At 30.4% G+C, this 25,000-nt stretch overlaps 1 protein-coding gene across 4 annotated transcripts in view; it reads right to left on the reverse strand.

Moving 5' to 3' along the window:
- sorcs1 (sortilin-related VPS10 domain containing receptor 1) overlaps positions 1-25,000 on the reverse strand; it is a 346,560-nt gene that overhangs the window by 41,079 nt on the left and 280,481 nt on the right. For all 4 annotated transcript variants that reach the window (XR_015476922.1, XR_015476923.1, XM_087237652.1 and 1 more), the window contains 7 exons: positions 22,125-22,271; positions 17,962-18,064; positions 12,750-12,826; positions 9,342-9,433; positions 8,703-8,810; positions 5,035-5,152; positions 835-968 (listed from right to left, as the gene is read on the reverse strand). Coding sequence is in view for 2 of the 4 variants with exons in the window: in XM_087237652.1 (XP_087093778.1) it covers positions 835-968; positions 5,035-5,152; positions 8,703-8,810; positions 9,342-9,433; positions 12,750-12,826; positions 17,962-18,064; positions 22,125-22,271 (779 nt within the window). In the remaining 2 variants the exon portion in view is untranslated. The remainder of the gene's footprint in view (positions 1-834; positions 969-5,034; positions 5,153-8,702; positions 8,811-9,341; positions 9,434-12,749; positions 12,827-17,961; positions 18,065-22,124; positions 22,272-25,000) is intronic.

Consider the following 25,000-nt stretch of genomic DNA (forward strand, 5'->3'; position numbering starts at 1 on the left):
TACTACTACTACTACTACTACTACTACTACTACTAATAATAATAATAATAATAATAATAATAATAATAATAATAATAATAATAAACTTAGAACAAATAAAATAGCATTACAATTCAATAATTTGGCTATTACAAAACAAACAATTTGGGACATCAAATTAAATTAAAGTAATTTAAAAGTTATTAAAAGTAACAATAAGTAATTAAAATCACCTGTTTTCAGTCTAACTAAAAAATTGTTGGTCACACTTTACAATAACGTTCATTAGTTAATGTTAAGTAATGCACTTACAAACATGAACAAACAATGAACAATACGTTTACTACAGTATTTATTCATGTTAATAAACGTCAGTTAATAAAAATACAGTTCACTGTTAGTTCACGTTAACTCGTGCATTAACTAATGTTAACAAGCATGGAGTTGAATGTTAATAATGCATTAGTAAATGTTCAATTATGATTAATAAATGATGTACAAGTGTTTTTCATGATTAGTTCATGTTAGTAAATGCATTAACTATTGAACCTTATTGTAAAGCGTTACAATTTTTTTATTATTATTTTGATTATTTAGTTTGTTTTTGTTTGTTTGTTTTTTCACTTTTTACGAGACTTTTTTTTTTTTTTGCAGCACTCAATTAAGAGAATAATCAATTATTTTTCTCCTGTGCTTCTGTGCTGAGTTATAACTCACTTTATTCTTTTTCAAAGTATAATATTACACTGTACTCTTGAAATTCAGTCCTCTATGAGCTTTAGTAAAACATCAAAGCAGCTCAACAAGTGTTAGACCACAACCTTAAAATCTCAATAAGGAAAAAACACCACTTACCACTCAAAGTCCGACTCGGTGCAGTGACAGGGCTCAGAGATCATGGTGACGGAGTAGGTTTTACCCATAACACACCTGGCTGTGGCCTTCAGCTTCCTGTAGACTCTTTTAACTCCCATAAGGCATCGCTCGCCCTACAACGCAGGATTTCAACATACACAGACATACGCACACACACTATTATTATCTACAATAAACTGGCATATGGTGCTCTCTTTCAGGTTTATTTCAGTTCTCACATAAATAATTCATAACAGTGAAGCATGTGTGCTTCACTCTCAATATAGAAAAAAGAAAGATGACGAAAGAAAATAGGAAGGAGGGAAAGAAAATATAGTTTCCACTCATTGTGCTGCTTTTTTTCCTTTCTTACATTCAAACTCAAGGTTGTATTTGTGACAAGTTTCAGGATATTAATGTTAAAATCTTTTTTTGTTTCCATTCGTCAAATTAGTGCACTGAATATTTAATTTCATTTATAAATATAATTAAATATTGATTATGAATATTAACAAAATAAATACACAAATATAAAAAATAAACACACAACTATAAACAAATAAATGTAATTTGAATTAATTTTATTTATTTAAAATTTTAATTTAATTTAATTTTTACATTTAATTCATTTGATTTTATTTCATTTTAAATATAAATATAATTAAATATTATATAAACACAATAAAATATTGTGTATAAATATAAACAAACAAATATAAAATAAGATTCATATATTTTTTTTTAATATTTTAAAATATTGTTTATTTTTATATTTACATTTTAAATGTAAATACTATCAAAAATTATAATAATATAATTAAATATTGATGATAAATATAAACAAACAAATACACAAATATAAAAAAACAAATATAATTTAAATATATTTTATTTATTTAAAAATTTATTTAATTTTATTTAATTTTTAAATGCAATTTTATGTAATTTTATTAAATTTTAAACATAAACATAATAAAATATTGTATAAATATAACTAAATATTGTTTTATAAATATAAGCAAACAAACATTAAAATACTAATAATTTGTTGACATTTTATTTTAAATATAATATTAATTAATATAATATAAAAAAAATATTGATATATAAACAAATATAAACAAATAAATTTGATTTAAATTAATTACAATATTTTTTTTTTGTATTTTTTGTAACTTTTATTAATTTAAAAAAATGAATTCTGTTGAACGCAAAAGAAGATATTTTGAGAAATGCTGGTTAATGCCACCCACTGACTTCCATAGTAAAAAAAAAAAAAAAAGAATGGGTGGCATCAACCAGAATTAAAAAATATATATATTTTGTGTACAACAAAAATAATGGACTTACATAAGTTCTGAAAAAATAAGGGCGAGTAAATAAAGACAGTTATTTCATTTTTCTTTTTTTGCATGAACTATCCCTTTAACTAGAAAAAGATCAATTATTTTAGTGACTACTTTCTGTGCCAAAATGTATGCTGTTTAAATAAAAGAAACAACATGATCCCACAAACTAAAATAAAACGGACATGCATAAAATGCATGTGCACACCAGAAAAGAAAAATCTAGTCAAATAGCGTGCTGACGATTTATGAGGAACACTTGCAATATTGCTTTTTTAAACAGTATAATTTAAGTTATTGAGTTGAATTAAAAAGTCAAAAATTACATTATATTATTAACTAAAAATAGTATAACAAACATTTTTAATTTTGTTTTTCGGCCAAGTGAATACAGAATGTTTTATTTTATTTTTATGTTAATTTCAGTGCATCACTAGCTCTACTTCTGCACTTCTCCAATACTGTGAAGTATAGGTTCACACAATTAAAATACAAGATTCATTGAGGTTTCCAATGATTTATGGAGGTTGCAATCAATTTATATGGGCTGAATTTAAACAAACACATTAACGATCAACTTAATGTTATTGTTTAAATTCAGCCCATACAAAATTATTTGCAACCACTAACCACTAAAAAATTATGCGCTTTCATCTCATCAGAGTATTACTATATTCTACAGTCCAAAAGCTGTCCAAACTTTGACATTGTTGTGTCTTCAGTCCACTTCTGTCATCTTCAAGTTTAAGTCTCAGAAATAGAAAAGTGCCAAGAGGCTTCGGGTTAAAGTAGGACAGCCTCCGACTAATAAACGCACATCTATTATCCTCCTACGAGAGGACACTTGGCTTCTGGCTTGAGTTCTGGGATATATATTATTCTATCTGTTCAAATATAGTCTCGGACGCTGGGAAAAGCATGTCAGGGCCGGTTAGAGAGGAAGCTTCAAACATCGTGATGCGGTGAACTCTTTATTTATTTCAATCCAAAGCATCAGGGGTTGTCAGACTGGGGAGGCAAGACAGAGCAGAAAACTATCTGATCAAGACGAGATAGAGATGCAGAACAGAAGGGGATCATCACTGACTCTAAGATAGAGGATTTGTTAAGCACAAGCAACTGTTACAGTAGAACAAAAGGGAATGTTTAATCAAGGCTAAAAAAAAAAGCTGTTTGTTCTTGGTTACAGATAGTAAAGCACTGTACATGTTGTCTTTCAAATTAACAGGGTCACCTTATTTATTCATTGAAAATTACAGAAAAAAGTTCCTAAAATTACTACATTAAAATAAACAGTTCATAAAGAGTAGTTAAGAAAAATGTCATATGTATTAATGAGATGTTAATTAATTTATTTAATGAATGAAATCACATGTTTAACATGTTCAAAATGTAAAGAGATATTTATAAAACACTATTAGAAGCAAGGATTTAACAAAATAGGTCCTAAAAGATACTGTTTAAACAATAATATTATGTACAGTGTGGGAAAAAAGTATTGAACACCTCTCCATTTTCCTTAGAAACCACTTTAAATGTGCTGTTGAAATTTTTACCAGATGTTAATAACAACCAAAGAAATCCATATATGCAAAGAAAACACGTCTAATTATTTTACAAATGAAGTTATGTATAGTAAAATGAAATGACAATGGGAAACAGTATTGAACACATGAAGAAAGGGAGGTGTTGAAAGACAGTGAAAGCCCAGGCTGCAGCTGAAATCTCTCAGTAGTTCTTCAGCAACCCTCTGCCCTCAGTCATTGTAAATTAATATTTACTGCTTCAGTTAAACATCTACATTATTAGGATGATGAAGATGAAACCAGAGTGGACATTTAAGTGGGACAATGATCCAAAACACAGCCAAGGTGTCACGATCACCATCTAACATCCAGAGATAGCTGGAAAACACTCACATTTACATGAACTACAAATATGCCATGTCATGGACTACATATTCAGGCATGCAACACTATTTATATCAACACTGTTGCAACCCCTCTGGCAGAAAAAAACCATACTGCCTCTATTATATCTACAGTATATTAAGGTCTGGACTCTGTGGAGGCCATTTCATGACTGTATTAGCTATCTATAAATACCATGAATATCTGTAAATATTATAAAATTTTACAACTAATTTATTTATCTGTAACTATGTTACATTTTTGTCAGTTTAGTCGCTAATTCGTACGAGTTCAGTCGATTTTAAAAAGAAGGCGAGGCACCCAACCCCGCCCCTAAACCTAACCATCATTGGGAGATGAGAAAATTGTACTAAATTTTATGGATGAGATTGTACAAATTCATACAAATTAGCCACTAGGTCAAAAACTTACGAATTCCTGTGAGATTGTGTTGAATTATCTATAAACGTCATTACTGTTCAGGCAAAGAGCGGGAGATTAGTATACTATATTAGTATATACTATGTAATAATAAATACTAAAATGACAAATCTAATGGGGGTCAAAGACTTTTGCAAAGTACTGTATTAACAGCTTACGGCCATACCACCCTGGGCATGCCCGATCTTGGAAGTTAATGAATGAGAGTGTATGGATGTTTCCCAGTGATGGGTTGCTGGTGGTTCATTCCGCTATGGCGACACTAGATTAATAATAGGACTAAGCCGAAAAGAAAATGAATGAATGAGTGAATGTATAAACACATTTTATATAATATATCATTTATATCATGTATATAAAAAAACAAACTTTTTAGTGATGCTACTATATGATAACTGCATCGTTGTAATGGAAAAGAAAAAAATATTTGCTTTTAAAGATTTTCACAAAAAAATAAATAAATAAATAAATAAAGAAGGAAGTGCTGACATGAGTTGTCTCACCTGGTCGTGTAAGTCCCACGGCACATAGTCAGATTCTACACATCTCCTGTTAAAGATGGACCTGAAGTCAATCTTCACCAGCTGCCATTCAGAGCGGTGACTGACGTGACCAAAGATCCTGCAAACAAACACACACCGTCAGCTGCCGTGTGTCTGGACAGACCTGACGCATCTAGAACAACTCTGTCATCCGATCATTATACAGATGCAGAGCAGACAGTGACAGCTAATGCTTAGAGGGTCAGTTCACTCCAAAAATAAAAACTATATTATTAATTGCCCACCATTAATATGTTCAAATCATCCTTTGAGACCTTTGTTCGTCTTCCGAACACAGATTAGGATATTTCGGATGAAATCCGAGAGATCTCTTAACTTCCAATGATCCCAAGATGGTCCAGAAAATGAACCGAAAAACATTGTCAAAATGGCTTTTGTGGTTCAACTGTAATCATTTGAAGCAACAACAACAAAAAAAAACTATAAAAACAATTTGCCCACATGTTTTCCTCTTCAGTCAGTACTACAGGCAAAAAGACAAGATGAAGACCAAGACAAGACCAAGATGAAGACCAAAACCAAGACCAAGACAAGAGAAGACGAAGACAGGACGAAGATAAGACAAAGATAAGACAAAAACAAGACAAAGACGAAGATGAAGACAAAGACCAAGACCAAGACCAAGAGAAGACAAGACAATATTTTTTTGGCACACTAAAAAAAAAACGTTCTTGTAGCTTCAAATGGTTACAGCTGAACCAATAAAGTCACGTGGCATGTTTTGGCAATGTTATTGGTTCCATCCCTAGACTACTGTCTAGGGAGGATGAGAGAGCTCTCGGATTTCATCTAAAATAAATCCATTTGTGTTCTGAAGATGAACGAAGTTCAGAGAACAGAAACGACATGAGGGAGAGTAATTTATAACAGAATTTCCATTTTCAGGTCAACTTACCCTTTAAGGCAAGACACTGCTGATGAATAGCGTAAAAAATATAAATATATATAATAATAACAATAACAATATATACATACTCAAAAAAAATGCTACTTATTTAAAAACTGCTGGGTGCAACCCAATCGATTTGTGTTGGGACAACATGAATGAGTAAGTTAACTTATAAGTTTTAACAAATTTAAGTGGATGGAACATAAAACCATTTAGTTGTCCTAACGAAATATCAATAATTGCGTTATTTATGCAAATTTTAAATATTATTATATATAACGAAGGTTTCTGATGGCTACTTCTAGCAGGATAACACGTCATGTCATCAAGTGTGAATCATCTCAGACTGGTGCTTGAACATGACAATGAGTTCACTGTACTCAAATGGCCTCCACAGTCACCATATCTCAATCCAATAGAGCACCTTTGGGATGTGGTTGAACTGGAGATTTGCATCATGGATGTGCAGCTGACAAATCTGCAGCAACTGTGTGATGCTATCATGTCAACATGGACTAAAATCTCGGAGGAAAATTTCCAGTACGTTGCTAAATCAGTTTTGAAGGCAAAAGTGGTCCAACTCAGTACTAGTAAGGTGTACCTTATAAAGTGGCTGATAAGTGTACTGTATATATAATATTCATACATTTTTTTTAAAGGAAACATGCTTTAAAAATACACAATTGAAATCTGCAGACACAAATTGATAAAGTGTGACAAAAGAAACATTTCTAAGTCTATTTTGTATGTTTTCTTTACATTTGACAAAAAAAAAATCACTTTATGAATAGCCTGAATCTCGAAATTGACAGGTGTATGGAAAAAGCAGTGTTTCTGCCTGCAGTGTGTCGTCTTAACAGCCTCATCCAAGTCGAAGCACATCAGTGGAAACCTGTGTCAAACCGCCAACAAAAAACTCACATCGAGAAAGTCTGACACTCAAAAACACGGTGACACTTTTAGGGTCTGTCAGAAAGTGTCTGGAAATATCCTACAAGGGAAAAAACTTCATGAAACACTTCTCGAAATAATTTTAGGCTGAGCTGGATTCAGAGTATTATGATGTGAACTGGCATGATGGTTTAATGATTTCCCGGTCAAAATAGCTGATTCGCTACTGTAAGTTCTAAAAATAAAGCAGTTGGATTATTATTACTTCGTTTTAGCACCAACCATCAAAACCCGTGCACTGAACATTTTATGTTTGCATTTTTTTTTGACATTTATTCTCATGGAAGTAAAAAAGGTAATTGGGAGAAAGTTACAACTAAGAAATACAGTGAATCTTATGTAAAAATTAAATGCAATATATGCAAAAATACATACAAATTGTGAAAGTTAAAGTCAAAATAAAATTATAAAATTTATAATGAATAAAGTGATGTAGCAACCCACACAATGTTTATAATTAATTAAATTTGTAAAAATGTCAATGAGATTATAACACATTATACAGATTATTCATATAAAAATAAAATTCTAACAAGATGTCACTGAGATATTGTTTATTTTAATTAGTTGAATTTATTTATATAATATTCTGCTTTTTATTTTATTTTTGTTAAAGTATTAGACAAAAATATTGCATCTTTTGGTCTCTTTTACTAAAGTATTTATTTTATTTTAGCTTTAGATACTTTACTTAAATTCAGTTTTAATGAATAAATGAATTAATGTAAAATAAAGTTAAATTAAATGCAAAATATATATATTTTAAATAATTTAAACCATAAAATGATTTAAAATAATAATAATTAAAATTAAAGAATGATAATTAAAATATAATAATACATACTAATAATATAATAAATATGAAGAAATTATATATATAATTTTTCTTTTCTTATATATATATATATATATATATATATATATATATATATATATATATATATATATATATATATATATATATATATATATATATATATATATATATATATATATATATATATATGAAATAATACAAATAAATAATTTGATCATGTTTAAATATAACATATATAGTACATATTTTTGTTCAACTTATTTTCTCATTCAGTTTATTCGTGTCATTTGAATAAACATGAATGGTTTTATGGTTAATATTTCATTGGTACATGTTAATTTAGCAAAAATAGTTACTCGTGTTGTCTGTTTTACCTTTTTAGTGCACTTTTACATATGTGCTATTAGTTAGTACATCAAATAAAGTAACTGAAAATTAGAAATATTAACACACATAACCAGCAGAAATAAAATAGGCATTTAAATTCAATTTATTTAATGTTAACTGTATTTGAATTAACAAAAGTAAGAAAAAAAGTTTAAGTTAGTATGAACCCTTTTCACAAGGGACGCGTTTAATGCTCAACAGCATCTTAAATCCTTGCAAGTTTTTAATATCTTGAATTAAAACAAACATATGAACATTTATATGCATGTACGTAAGTATTACTGTATGTCTTATTTGAATCAAATTTCACAAAACAAATTACCACTTGTACGAGGCATTTGAAATGGGAAGGACAGTAAATGTGTCTCTCACTATCTTTTTCCTCTTTCTGAAAGTCTTGATAACACCATTGTCAAGTTTTGCATTTATTAGTTCAGCAAATAGGATTGTAAAAAATAATAATAATTTGTTGTACTCTCCCATTAACTTTGGTCTAATTTTATGACTTCTGAGAAACCCGTAAATGTGTCATTTTAGATGGATTAGTAGTGGCCCTGTACTTACGTCATGATGAGCGTCTCCTCACCCGGTTCACCCAAAACTCCATCCACAAACAGAGGAGAGGAGGTGAAGCTGTACTTATTCCACACTCTGCCTTCATCAAAACTCAACCTGCACACACACACACAGACACACAAGTTTCCATATTTTATGGGGACCTGGAAAATGTCTTAGCTCTGAGCTCTTAAAACACATTTTAGTCAGTATGTAATAACACCAAAGACATATACGCAACCTCCCATAGATATAAAGATTTTTAAGCTGTACAAACTGTATATCCAACATTGTATATTCTATATCTCTCATACAATTCTATATTGTCAAAATCCTTCGTTCTGTATAATTTGTAAGCTGTTTCCCTCATGGAGACCAAACAAATGTCCCCTCAAGGTTACACTTTACTGGTATTGCTATACTTGTGGGTACATTTGATGCCTACAATGTCAGGAATACAAAGTATATATAGACACGGCACAGCACTTTACTTCACCTTCCCCACATTTCATCTAGATTACTAGACACAAGTATTACACAGTCTGCTGGCTTTAATGAGAACGGTCACATTATGTGAGTCAGCTGGACTCATCTTTTATGAACAGACGCATCAAATGTTAATAATGGCAGTGCATGGCGTTGGGTTACCAGAGGTGCCTTATGGGGAGAGGGGTGTGTCTGATGGCCACTAAAGCTCCGCCCTGATCCAGATACAGAACGCTGTACTCCTCGTCGAAGATCTGCAACACACAGTTCAACATTTGCAATAAATAATACCATCTTGTATTGTGTAAAAAAAGTAGTAATAATTAAATGTGTTTGCTGAATGTGTCAAATTAAACATTTATTTGATTTATGTTGGGATGTGTTCATTTTTAAATCATTGAATAATAATAATAATAATAATAATAATAATAATAATAATAAACTGATATTGATTGATATGAAATTAAAATAAATTAAAATTTAATAAATCGAAATTGATTAAAATTATGTAAAATTAAATTAAGTAAAGTTAAGTAAAATAAAGTAAAATTAAATTAAATAAAAATAAACATTTTAATAAAATTAAATTTAATTAAATTAAAAATTGAGTTAAGTGAGAGTAAAATTAAATTAAAATGAATTAAAAATTAAATTAAAATTAAATTAAATAAAAAAATAAGTAAATTATAATTTAAAATAAATAAAATAAAATAAAAATTAAGTAAGGTAAAATTAAAAATAAAATAAAACGAATTAATAAAATAAAATAAAAATAATAAAATTAAGTAAAGTAAAATAAGATAATATAATGTAACATAAAATAAAATAAAAATAAATATTAATAATAAAATAATAATAATAAAAATTTAGTGAAAGCTTAATCCAAATCAATCCATCTTAGCTAGGAGAGTAAGTAAATACAATTCTAAACAGTATACCATTAATTTGTATATTTCTGTTGGATATTAAAGTACTGCATAAACTATACAACATTATATATAATGTAAAAACGTATTTAGTTTTGACTTTAATATCAAGTCTGTTTTCCAATTGCAAACACTGTAAACTGTAATAATATAGCACGTAAATAATATAACACTTCAAATGGTAATCTGACTTAACAGTTTATTATATTATACTGTATATACAAATTATATTTAAATAAGCTATTACTTTTTCCATCCATTTTTATCAAATCAAATTTACAATTGATTCTTACCTCTAAAAAAGTTGTGGTTGTGAATAATAATAATACTCCTATACATTAGGCAACACCAATATGTTTTAAAGTACAGAGTTTATAAAACGGCAGAAAAAAAAACACCCTCTGGTCACCATTTCATAAGTGCTAGTGCTTGCAAACATGTACTAAACAAGTAATTGCCTAACTGAGGGAAATGCATCCAGATGCTAGTCTGACCTACTGCAGTGCTGAACCCAAAACTGAAGCCCTCGTTAGCAATCTCCATTTGTTTGGCCCAGAGCGCAGATAACTTCACTGTATGTGCTGTGAAATCCTGCTGATGTGGATTCATGTTGAGTTGAGGCCTTAGGGCTTCGAGCGTTTAGCATACGCCAGTTCGTTTAAGTGGAGAAAAACACCATCTGATTGACTCAAGTACCTCATAGGCTAATGATTTTGAGGCTAGTGTTTATATTAGCGGAATATACAGCAAGGGGTCTGTTTTGTTTTCCCATGGCTGTGAATCCACTGGAAAAGCAGAAGCTACAAGTCGCACTGAAGTCATTATAGCTGAGAAATGTGTTTGACCCCAGTGCATCAACATTATGCTGCTGATGATTTGTAAACAAACACTGATGATGGTTTAACAAATCACTTTGAAAAGAATAATCCAACATGCTGCCAGCATGATTTAGCATGTGGTTTATGTTGCAACCATAAATTAGCACACTGTTAGCATGATTTTCAATGTTTTAGCATGATTATAGCATGATTTACATATCTGCTAGCATATCTGGGTCACATTGCTAGACTTTTCTAATATGATTTAGCATGTTGCTAGCGTGATTTAATGTTGATAGCATGATTTGACATTGCTAGCATGCTTCTGCCATGATCTTGAACATTGCTGGCATTGTATGACATGTTGATATCATGACTGAATACATTGCTAACACATTATTAGCATGCTTCAACATATTGTTACATAATTTAAGGTGTTTTTTATGAATGTTGCAACATCTTTCTAGCTTTATTTTATGTTGTAATCATTAGCGTGTTTTAACATTTAACTAGAATGATCTAATTGTTAACATTTCTAATATAATGTAGTGCATTGGTAACATTTTCTAAGAAGATATACACAATATTTGCACAGCACATTGGTAGGCCTATGTTTACTATGTTATTAGCATGATTTCTATAGTGATTTAGCATTGTTGCCTGATGTAACATGATGTAAAATGATTAACATTGCCTGGTTTAAGCTGGACATAGCTGGTTTTGGCTGGGCTCTTAGCCAGGCTAGGCTGGTCAAGCTGGTTTTAGCTGGTCATCTCCCAGCCTGACCAGCAAAAACCAGGCTGGAAATAGCTGGAAACCAGCCTGGAAATGGCCAAAAACCCCTCTAAAACCAGCCTGATCGACCAGCTAAAACCAGCTAACCAGCCTAGGCTGGTTTAAGCTGTTTTTTTTAGCAGGTATCGGTAACGTTTGTAAGAAGATACACACACAAGATACACATTGGTACGTTTTAGCATGTTATAATCATGAATAAACTTACTTTGGTTAATTGAACTGCTAGCATGATTTGCACTTACCTAACATGTTTCAAGCATGATTTAACATAATGTTATCAAATTGTTTGCATGTTTAACATGATGCTCCTATTATTATGATGAAAGTCAATGGAACTCCACACTGATTGTTGGTTAATCTGATTAGCTAGAAACACTAATCAGATTATTATAAATTTAGCAGCCAGAATGATGACTGGAGCTTGAAAACTTTAGAATGTAATATATCAAAATTAATTTGTTTCTCCCGAAATTAAGTTGGTTTGCAAACATTTAAACATTCTCGCCATGTACTTCCTCTCACGCGAGTCTTAGGGCATTGTTACACATGTTCCCGTGTTATTCTCATCCATAATGTCAGATTGGCTGAGTTATGGCAATATTTCATCTCTTTTACTCTTCTTGGGAGGGCTTTCAATTTGATTAGATGAACGCTGGCAAGCACAGGTCTGCTGTCCTTGAAATGATGCTATTCCTCAAATCCCAGTGATTGTAATTCCTACTGACAAGATATATGACATCAAAGCCGTGCCCTACCCAGCGTGCTTTAACTTTTTGCCACATCAATTTTCTCTTAATTATTTGAGCTCTCCATTTTTAATTAGACAGCTGGCCCCATAAATTTAAACCGCATCATCAAGCATGCACCCACGGGCATCATATATGTCATTGAATTTAGTTTTCTCTGAAGGTGTCATTTGATTATCGGCTCTAAAATACGTGGCACGTGCTTTTATCCGCTCACAGATATGCATCAGTGCCTGAAATTACTGCCCACCCCCATCTGGCTGAACACCCCACCGTCAGAGTCACCTGCCGCCACGTGTTTCCAGCGTCGGATGTGATGAACATGCTAACGTTGCTGCTTGTTAACTCCGCGCCTATCGAACCTGTAAAGAAAAGAGAAGAACAATTACAGTCATGCTTAGCCAAGCAAATAGAGAGCTGATAACTAAAGCTATATGAATATAAAGATGGAGTAGATTGTGCATCTTTTGTGACACAGAAGTCATATATAATTCATTCGAAAAAGTTGGCAATACTTTTTCTAAACTTGCATTTCTCTTGATACAAAAGCCAGTGTGTTATTTATGGGACATACTGTAAAAGAATGTGTCAGTTACAGAAGATCATACACTCTTTTTTTTCTTTTTACTTTTTCACATAACACTGTGGCACATCATATCTTTTGTGACAGAATAAGAGTTAGATAACTTGCTTTTTTCTGTTGTGTACTGCACAAAAAAAAAAAAAAAAAAATCCTAAAATGGATAGGCAAAAAAAAGCAATAGATGGATCAGTAACAACAATTGATGGTTGGATCAACTGACAAAATCATGGATGGGTTGAGTGGGAAAATAATGAATGATGAGATGGATGGACGGACGGATGGACGGATGGATGGATGGACGGACGGACGGATGGTCGGACAGAAAGGTGATAAATGGTTGGATAAATAAAAAGATGGAGAGGAAAACATTTGATGGATAGACCAAAGTGATGGATGCATGTTCGGATGAAAAAATTAACAGTATGACGATTGATGGATGGATGGATGGATGGATGGATGGATGGATGGATGGATGGACGGATGGACAAAACATTGTATAGATCAACAAAACAAAAGACTGATGGATGGATAGATGGAGATAACAGATAAATGGATGGATAGAAGAGATGAATGAATGAATGAATGAATGAATGAATGAATGAATGAATGAAAAGATTAACAGAATGTTGATGAATGGATGGATGGATCTACAAAACAATTGATTGCTGGATGGATAGTCAAAAGATAGGATGACAACAGATGATGGATGGACAGATGGATGGATGGATGGATAAATGGATGGATGGATGGATGGATGGATGGATTGATGGATGGATGGATGGATGGATGGATGGATGGAAAAAACAAAGTACAGATCAACAAAACAATGGACTGATGGATGAATGGAAGTATGGATAGATGGATGTAAAGAAAGGATGGATGTATTGATGAATGGGACTGGATAGATGGATGGATGGATGAATGAATGAATGAATGAATGAAAAGATTAACAGAATGTTGATGAATGGATGGATGGTTGGATCAACAAAACAAATGATACATTTGAAGATGGATAAAATGAAAATGGACATATGCATTGGTCAACAAACTGTTAGATGGATGGAAGTATGGATGGATTTTAGATTGACAGAACAATGGATGAATGGATGGATGGATGAATTTCTCAATTGACATAAAAACAGGTGTAATATATAGAAATAATTTGAAAAAAAAAATCAGTTTATATTTGGATCAATCAATCCATATACAATCAATCCAATGATAAGATGGATAGATAGATGGAGACAGATGAATCGATAGATGGACAGAATCATTAATGGATGGACACAATATATGCATACAAAATAAAATGCAAACAATTGGCAAAATGATTGGTGAAAGGATGAATGGATGGATGGACAGAACACTACACAGAATGAGAGCAATGTATATATGGACTGGTCAATAAAACAATGAATGGATGGATAGACAGAATAATGGATGGATAAATAAATGGATGCATATAGTGACAGTATAATAAATAAATCAATGGATTGACAGAGTGACGGGTGGACAGAACAAAAGACACAATAAGCGAATGACAGATGAATGAATCATTATATATAAGTATCATGACAATTACAGATGGATCGTGACTGATCAATTGTCAATGACAGAATGATGGATGGAAGGATAGATGGATGGAAAATGCATCTTGCGTAATAAAATCAAGGCATCTGGCTGTCAGCTGCTCCATGATTTAACCAAGAGTTCTGGAAAACCTCGATATCTAATAAGTGCAGCCAGCCTGTGCTTCCCACAAAGCCCTATACCATCAAATCAATCAGCTGAATGTCAATTTACAGCCTAATATCTAATAGTCGGCCTCCTCCAGGATTACTTATCCCGGATAGTTACAGTGCCAAGACATTTATATTTCATCTGCGAGCTTCCTCGGGCAATATCGTCGGCGAACGTCACGGAAGACACAAGCCTGAAGGAGTAAAAATGAAAAAGTGACAAGCGCTTTCAATCTTATAAAATAAACATTTGAAGTTTGAAGTGGTGGAGGAGTTAGTCGGTTGTGAAAACAGAAGATGATGGAGAGAGAATAATAAGAAGACTGTAAAGACGCTCCGCCGCTAATCTCAAGAGTAGCACTTAGCAATTCCATTTGTTTATGCTAGCACGACACTAATCTTGTTTATGGTCCATATACAGATGCCTGTGCTCCAGCAGCGCAAAATGAACGTCTTCAACAATAACAGTGTCATAAGCGCTCAAGATGAAAGGAATTTAAATATGCTTCGCTTTGAGTTCCTGGACAAAAAAATTATCAGGGATGTGATGTCAGGGATTTAAGAAGAATATTAGAACTACGCACTTTAAAAGTATTTTCATTTTCTGTTATCTGCCAACTGGACTGATTTATTATTCATTTTTCTACCTGTCTGTAAGCAAAGCACAATTACAAATAATCCTTGAAGATTTTGTTTTATATTTTTCTTCTTAAACGTCTTCAACTTTGAAATGCTGCTTTAAAGATTAAAAGAGGATCCAAAAATAGAGATGATTTAAAATGTGACACTTTGGAAAAAAATAACATTTTCCAGTCACCAAAGTTCCACATAACTGTCTACAATAGAACAGAGGTTTCAGCCACCAATTACATCAAAAACAACCATGAAAAACAACAAAAGTTGTGAAAATGTATTTAGACAAAAATACACTGTTAAAAAAAAAATAATAATATAGGTATGCTGCTAAACAAACATACATACCTGTACTTTCATATAAACATGCATGCATACTTACAGTCTCTCCATAGATACAACTATTTACGTAATGTTTTACACATAAATGGTATTTGTTACAATTATTTAAATAGGTGTAATTATCTTAATAAATACATTTATTTATTGATTGATTGATTTATTAGCAATTACATAATTACTATTATTCAAAAGTCTGATGTAAGATAAACAAATAAATATCACTATATCTCAACAAAAATGTATTAACTGCCAAATTAACAAAAGTGATAGTTTAAATATTAATAATGCTACAGAATGTTTCAACTCTAAGATGTTCTTGAGAGATTTCTATCAATCAATCAATCAATCTATCAATCAAAACAACCATCCAACCAAGCATCCATCCAACCAACCAACCAACTCAATCAACCATCCAATTAACCAACCAACCGATCAACTGACTGATCGACCAATCGATCGAAGGTCCGACCAACTGACCAAACAACCATCTAACCAACCAACCAACCATCCACCCAACTAACCAACTAACTTAATCAACCATCCATCCAACTAACCAACCATCCAACCAACTCACCAACAATCCAACACTCCAACCAATCGAACAACCAACCGATCGATTGATCGTCCAACCGACCGACCATCCAATCATCCAACCGACCAACCAACCAACCAACCAACCAACCAACCAACCAACCAACCAACCAACCAACCTACCAGCATCAACCGACTCAATCTATCAATCAATCAAAACAACCATCCAACCAAGCATCCAACCAACCAACTCAATCAACCATCCAATCAACCAACCAACCAACATCAACCGACTCAATCTATCAATCAATCAAAACAACCATCCAACCAAGCATCCAACCAACCATCCAATCAAGCATCCAACCAACCAACCAACCAACCAACCAACTCAATCAACCATCCAATCAACCAACCAACCAACCAACCAACCAACCAACCAACCAACCAACCAACCAACCGACTGATCGATCGAAGGTCTGACCGACTGACCAAACAACCATCTAACCAACCAACCAACCAACCAACCAACCAACCATCCAACAAACCAACCAATCAACCAACAATCCAACCGATCGACCAACCGATCAACCGGCCGATCAATCGATGGTCCAACTGACCAATCAAGCAACCATCTAACCAACCAACCAACCAACCAACCAACTCAATCAACCATCCAATCAACCAACCAACCAACATCAACCGACTCAATCTATCAATCAATCAAAACAACCATCCAACCAAGCATCCAACCAACCATCCAATCAAGCATCCAACCAACCAACCAACCAACCAACCAACCAACCAACTCAATCAACCATCCAATCAACCAACCAACCAACCAACCAACCAACCAACCAACCAACCAACCGACTGATCGATCGAAGGTCTGACCGACTGACCAAACAACCATCTAACCAACCAACCAACCAACCAACCAACCAACCATCCAACAAACCAACCAATCAACCAACAATCCAACCGATCGACCAACCGATCAACCGGCCGATCAATCGATGGTCCAACTGACCAATCAAGCAACCATCTAACCAACCAACCAACCAACCAACCAACTCAATTAACCATCCATTCAACCAACCAAGCAACCAACAATCCAACCAACCAACTAACAATCCAACCGACCGACCAACCAACCAACCGATCAACCAACCCATCAATTGATCGTCCAAGCGACCAACTTAACAACCATCTAACCAACCAACCAACCAACCAACCAACCAACCAACCAACCAACCAACCGACCAACTAAACAACCATCTAACCAACCAACCAACCAACCGACCAACCATCCAACCATCCAACCCATTATTCAATCCATAAACTACCAATCAATAAATCATTCGACCAATCATTCAATCATTCGACCAATCAATCAATCAATCAATCAATCAATCAATCAATCAATCAATCAATCAATCAATCAATCAATCAATCAATCAATCAATCAATCAATCAATCAATCAATCAATCAATCAATCAATCAATCAATCAATCAATCAATCAATCAACCAATCATTTAATCAACCAATTAATTAATTAATTAATTAAACAGATATCAAACCGTTTGTGTACATACTTATGAGATCTCCCAGCTTCATGACTTATCAACTGTATTAGAGTTTAATGGAAAAAAAAAAAGTTTTCAGCTCACCTGACGCCAGTATGATTCCAGGTGCTGACTCTCGGCTGGCAATGTTTCCAGATGTGTATGGGTTTGCAGACACGTGCAGGTGAAGATGCAGAGAACAGTACGGCTGTTAGAAACACAGACAAATCATCTTCATCAGGAAGAAACCGTAAATCCATGTGTGTGAGAGTGTGTGTGTGTGGCCTCCATTGAACTGTCATTGTCCTGGATCTCCGATAAAATACCATTAGAAAAAAGCAAATCCCATAATGCCAAAACCTTGTGACTTTCCCCCACCCCCCTCCCAACATTAATTTTGATTGGAATAACCTTTAGTGACATGATTCTCATTATAAGTCTGGAAATGCCAATGGTAAGCACATGTTGCAAGGGTTGTTTAGGGGTTTATTAAAACTTTGACATTTTCTAACAAATAGCTCTGTAATGGATGGTGAAAGCAAGGCCAATGGCGGGGCCGTTAATTAGTTGAGTTTATCAAAGGGTAATTATTTTTGTTTGCATTTTGGGAAGGTTTTGCGGAGGCCGCTCACCAGGGATGATAATATCTCTACTGAATGAAATATACGTCTTGTCATTTGAAATGACAAGCGGCACTGATTATGTAGAGCTATCTCAAACTCTCACATCCACTGGTACTTCAAGACATTTTGGTTGTGTATAATTATTAATATTATTATTATTATTATTATTATTATTATTATTATTATTATTATTATTATTAGTAGTAGTAGTAGTAGTAGTAGTAATAGTAATATATAAAAAAAAACACTGAATAAACAACATAAACATGTTCAAATGGATGTAATGTCATGTATGTAATGTTTGTTTCATTTGTACTGGGCGCTTTTGAGCAGAAATTCCATATATGCCTCAAAATTGTAGAACATTCCAGGAAATCCCTAAACTGGATGAAGGCATCCAGCTATTGCTGTAGTTTAATAAATGAAAATAAGATATTAATAAAAAATAAAAATAAAAAGGCTTTAACTTTAACCACATTTAATTAATTAATTAATTTATTTATTTATTTATTTATTTATTTATTTATTTATTTATTTATTTATTTATTAATTTATTTATTTATTTATGTATGTATGTATGTATGTATGTATTTATTTATTTATTTATTTGTTAATTTATTTTATCTGTTTTGTACTCATTTATTTATTTTGAATATTTGTTTTCATTATTTATTTGTTTATTAATTTATTTTATTTGTTTTATATTAATTAATTTATTTTTTACTCATTTATTTATTTATTTTTCGCACATATATTTATTTATTTATTTATTTAATCATTTAATTATTTTATTTTATTTGTATTTTCCACTCATTTATTTATGTATTTATTTTATTTTATTTTTCACTAATTTATTTATTTATTTATTTATTTATTTATTTATTTCTATAGTACTGGCTATCTCTCAATGTTTTAAATAAAGCTTACATCTTTTATTAGCTTTTACTTAATTTGACAAAATTACATGTTAACCGGAAATTACTTACAAGTGATTGGTTATTTATCTTGATTTGTCTTCTACTATTTCTCCCTCACATCGTGTATCATATTTTATTAGCTCTTCATTGACACTGTAGTCTCCATGGCAACAATATATTGTATGTGTATTCTACAATAGGCAGAATTATTGGTTGCGACATGAAGGATACCACTGGAGGGTTACATGTAATAAATCATTATCACTCAATAAATATAGACATGATTCGGATTATTTTAACCTGTGTTTTAAAATATATATACTGTATATATGCTTTAAGCCAGAAAGACTGAAAGGTTTTTACTTTTTGTTTTAAAACCTTCATAGAACATTAAAAAAGTAATTATCCCGTATTATTTGCATAATTCTAAAAATAAAATGTTTCCTTAATGAAAAAGTAATTCATGTTTTAGTGTGACTAAGATAAAACATTTGCAGAAATAAACAGGAAAGTTAAGAAAATTTTCTGAGAATCAATTTAGTCAGCTAGGAAAGAGCCTGTAGGGTAAGTGCAGAAACTCCCAACCTAGTTTAATATTTCATAAGCTCAAATGTGATTAATGGGCATTCATAAGAGCTTTGACCTCATAAAACTCATCTATGAATGTCAGATTTCATAAATCTAGCTTTAGACAAATATGTCTCTTTCTGCTCTCCCGGTATTGGCCATACTGTATATATAACAATATAACTACATATTTTGGAGAATATGATGATAATGGCACAAATGGCAGTGAACTATGTGAACTACAAATGGTCACCTGCACTATTTTTTTCAATAAAAAAAAAAAATGTAGGAAAAAAAAAAAACACTCATATATGCTATCATGCATGTGTTTGAAATGTTCTAGATGGATGTTTAAATAATCTTTTAAAAATATTTATACGTTTTTTATATATATTATATTAATTATATTACTTAAATTATTGTATATTATTATTATTTATCATAATATATTTCGATAATATTCACATGACTGCAGAATGTAGGTTTCCTTGTATCAACATTATACAAATTAAATTAAATTAAATTAAATTAAATTAAATTAAATTAAATTAAATTAAATTAAATTAAATTAAATTAAATTAAATTAAATTAAATTAAATTAAATTAAATTAAATTAAATTAAATTAAATTAAACAAATGAAATTAAAACAAAATTCTATTCAATTTTATTTAAATTAAAAATTAACCAATGTATGGAAAATAAAATAAAATTAAACAAAATTTGAAACAAATTTAATTAATTATATGCTTAATTAAATTAAAACAAAATTCAATTAAATAAATGATTGCATGAATAATAAAATAAAATAAAATAAAACACAATTAAATAACATTTTATTTAAATAAAATTTTTTTCAATAAAAAAAAAAATGTAGGAAAAAAAAAAACACTCATATATGCTATCATGCATGTGTTTGAAATGTTCTAGATGGATGTTTAAATAATCTTTTAAAAATATTTATACGTTTTTTATATATATTATATTAATTATATTACTTAAATTATTGTATATTATTATTATTTATCATAATATATTTCGATAATATTCACATGACTGCAGAATGTAGGTTTCCTTGTATCAACATTATACAAATTAAATTAAATTAAATTAAATTAAATTAAATTAAATTAAATTAAATTAAATTAAATTAAATTAAATTAAATTAAATTAAATTAAATTAAATTAAATTAAATTAAATTAAATTAAATTAAATTAAACAAATGAAATTAAAACAAAATTCTATTCAATTTTATTTAAATTAAAAATTAACCAATGTATGGAAAATAAAATAAAATTAAACAAAATTTGAAACAAATTTAATTAATTATATGCTTAATTAAATTAAAACAAAATTCAATTAAATAAATGATTGCATGAATAATAAAATAAAATAAAATAAAACACAATTAAATAACATTTTATTTAAATTAAATTAATGTGTATAAAATAATTAAAAATAAAATAAAGCTAAATTAAATTAAAACAAAATTAAATGTAATTATATTTAAATAAAAAATTAACCAATGTATGGTTAATAAAATTAAATTAAACTAAATTTGAAAAAAAAAAGTTGTGCTTAATTAAATTAAAATTAAATTAAATTAAATTAATGCATGGATAATAAAATAAAATAAAATAAAATAAAATAAAATAAAATAAAATAAAATAAAATAAAATAAAATAAAATAAAATAAAATAAAATAAAATAAAAATAATAAAAATAATAAAAATAATAAAATAAAATAAAATAAAATAAAATAAATTAAAACAAAATTAAATGTAATTATATTTAAATTAAAATTAACCAATGTATACTAAATAAACTAAATTATATAAAAATAAATAATTTATGTTAAATTAAATTAAATTAAATTAAAACAAAATTAAATTAAATTAATTAATAGATAATAAAATAAAAAATAATAATATAATAAAATAAAATAAATTTCATATCAAATAATAAATATGGTAATTTTTTTAGGGAATTGGATTCTGCAGGGCAAAGTGAAGAAACTCCCAACCCAGTTTAATGTTTCATATGCTAAAATGTGATAAATTGCCCATTCATAAGAGCTTTGACCTCATAAATGAATGTCAAATTTCATAACTCCAGCATTTGGACAAATCTCTCTTTTTCTCCATCCGTTTTTTTTCACTCACCAACATGCAGTGAATGCGGTTTCCTCTGAGATCCGCCGACGGAGCCTGCAGGAGCCTCCAGTCCCGTCCTTTGTTATAGGTTATATATGTCTTTACCTCATTATTTAGCTTCTTATTGGCTAGGAACATGCCTTTTATCCCGGCCACCTAGGGAAAGGGACATAAACAAAGTACAATAATGAGGAACATACAGTACACGACACTAATAATCATTTCTGCACCAAATCCTTCTATAGAAAAGTGAGCCGTGGTGCATTTACTACTGTACTTGATGTGGCTTTTTCTTTTCAAGTGAACTTCTGAAAAGCTTGTTAAGTCTGACATCATGTGCCACAGTTTCTAAGTCTGAACACTTTGTAAGTTGTCAGAAGAGAACAAAAATAATCAGTCATGTACACTCACAGTGTGTTATACTATAAAACTAAAATAAACAAATACATAAATAAATATAAAAATAAATACATGAATGAATGAATGAATGAATGATTGAATGAATGAATAATTAAACGAATGGATGAACAAAAGAACAACAGAACAAATGAATGAACAATTGAATGAACGATTAAAATAACAACTGAACGAACGAACAAATAAACAAACAATTAAACAAATAAATAAACAAACAAACAAATAAAAACAACAATTGTCATGTTTACCAATCCAGGCCCTCATCTCAGATGGGCAGACAGTGTATTTTTTATTTTAAAAAAATGTGTATTTACACTTTTAAAAAGGATATTTACATATACGTAATTTATAGATACACAAGAAGACTAATTATCTTTTATAATCTTCATTAATATTTATTACAATATAAACAAACACATAATAAATAATAATAATAATAATATTAATAATAATAATAATAATAATAATAATAATAATAATAATAATAATAATGATAATAATAACAATAATAATAATAATAATAATAGTATAAAAATAAAATAAAATATATATAAATTAAATATATAAATTAATGAACGAATGAATGATGGAACGAATAAATGAAGTAAATAAACACACAAATAATAAAAAAATAATGTTAACAATATAAATTAAAAAACAAAAACATAAAATAAATAAATGAATGAACGAATGAACTGACAAACGAATGAATAAATAAATAAACAAACACATAATAAATAATAATAGTAATAAACTAAAATAAATAAATAAACAAATGAACAAACAAACGAATGAACGAACGAACAAATAAACAGATAAACACATAAACAATAATAATAATTCTAATAATAATAATAAAAATAACAATAATAATAATAATAAAATAAATAAATAAATAAATGAGCAAACGAACGAACGAACGAACAAATAAATAAATGAAAAAAAAACACATAATAAATAATATTAATAATAAAATAGAATTTAAAAAATAATAAAAGCAAAAACCAAATAAATAAATAAATGAATGTATGAACGAACGAACGAATAAACAAACAAACAAACACAAAAATCAGCATTTTTTTTTTTCTCACTACCAAATAGTGGCCAATGTGATGATAAATAATGAAAGATTTTCGTTTGCTCAGTTCACTATTATAGCCTGAAATCTCACAGACACATGCTGCGAACAACACAGATTTATTTGTTCATCTATTAAAACATGCTACACATCACAACTGAACAATTGACAAGTAGCTGCTCTAAAATCTGTCTGTTGAAGTGCAATGTAAGGGAATGGGAAGGTAATCCATGTCCGCCCTGAACAGAAGTGACATCTCTTCAGGGCTGGGATGCTCTAGAAAGGAGTGGAGACGCGTCCTCAGAGGCCACGCGCCTATTCAATAATTGACGAATATTTCAATCTAGCCGACGGCAGAGATTTTAGCATATGTTACATGGAGGTGGCGACCTCAATCAAGTCTCTGGACTCTTCAGCCTATCCGAGGGGCCAGACGCAAGTTTTATGAGGGTTGCCATCATCAACAGTTTAATTATTTGATCAGGAGATAGCTTGACACTTGCTGGCCTCTGTGAGCTCTCATCTTCAGGTGTGTGAATGGAGAACTGGCTTCATGCTTCACAGAGAAACTGACGCTTTAACAGCTAAACACTAATCACTGGGCGTTGACTTTTTTTCACTAGTGATGTACAGTTGAAGTCAGAATTATAAGCCCTCCTGAATTATTAGCCCCCAGATATATTTTCCCCACATTTTTTTACACATTTCTAAACATAATAGCTTTAATAACTCATTTTTAATAAATGATTAATTTTATCGTTGCCATGATGACAGTACATAATATTTTACTAGATATTTTTAAAGATACTAACGGCTCTATTTTAGTCTAGTTTTGTTTTTGTTTTGTTTTTTTCGGTATTTTTAGGTCTAGGTACAATGTCTAAAACTTATGGTGTAAAAGCATGAAAGGCGTGTCCGAATCCACTTTTGTTATTTTAAGAAAGGAAAACTACCCTTTGCGCCCCAGAGCATGGTCTAACAGGGTTGTGCTTATTCTTTATGGGTGTGTTTTGAACAAAATGTGTATAAAACCAATCAGAGTCTCATCCCCCATTCCCTTTAAGAGTCAGTTGCATCGCGCCATTGCACATTTGCTATTTACATAAACTGAGCGCTGAAACTGAAACTTTGCGAGGATAGAAAATAAGCCTCCTCCATTCAGCCTCTTTCTCTTTATTTTACTTTGACTCTACTTTACTCCTTTTCTTTTGTGGAGTAAGGAAACGGTGTTGTACGCACTCCACTAAAGACAATTAGCATTCATATATTTAATTTTGTTTGTTAAGCACAAAGATTTATTTCAGAACTATTTCTAAATTTAGTTCTAATTTCCAGCAAATAAATTAATTAATAGTAAAAAAAAATAAAAAAATAAAATAAAATAATAATA

This window comes from Danio rerio, chromosome 1 (genome assembly GCF_052040795.2).
Source record: "Danio rerio strain M-AB ecotype USA chromosome 1, GRCz13ab, whole genome shotgun sequence".
NCBI classification, from domain to species: Eukaryota; Metazoa; Chordata; class Actinopteri; order Cypriniformes; family Danionidae; genus Danio; species Danio rerio.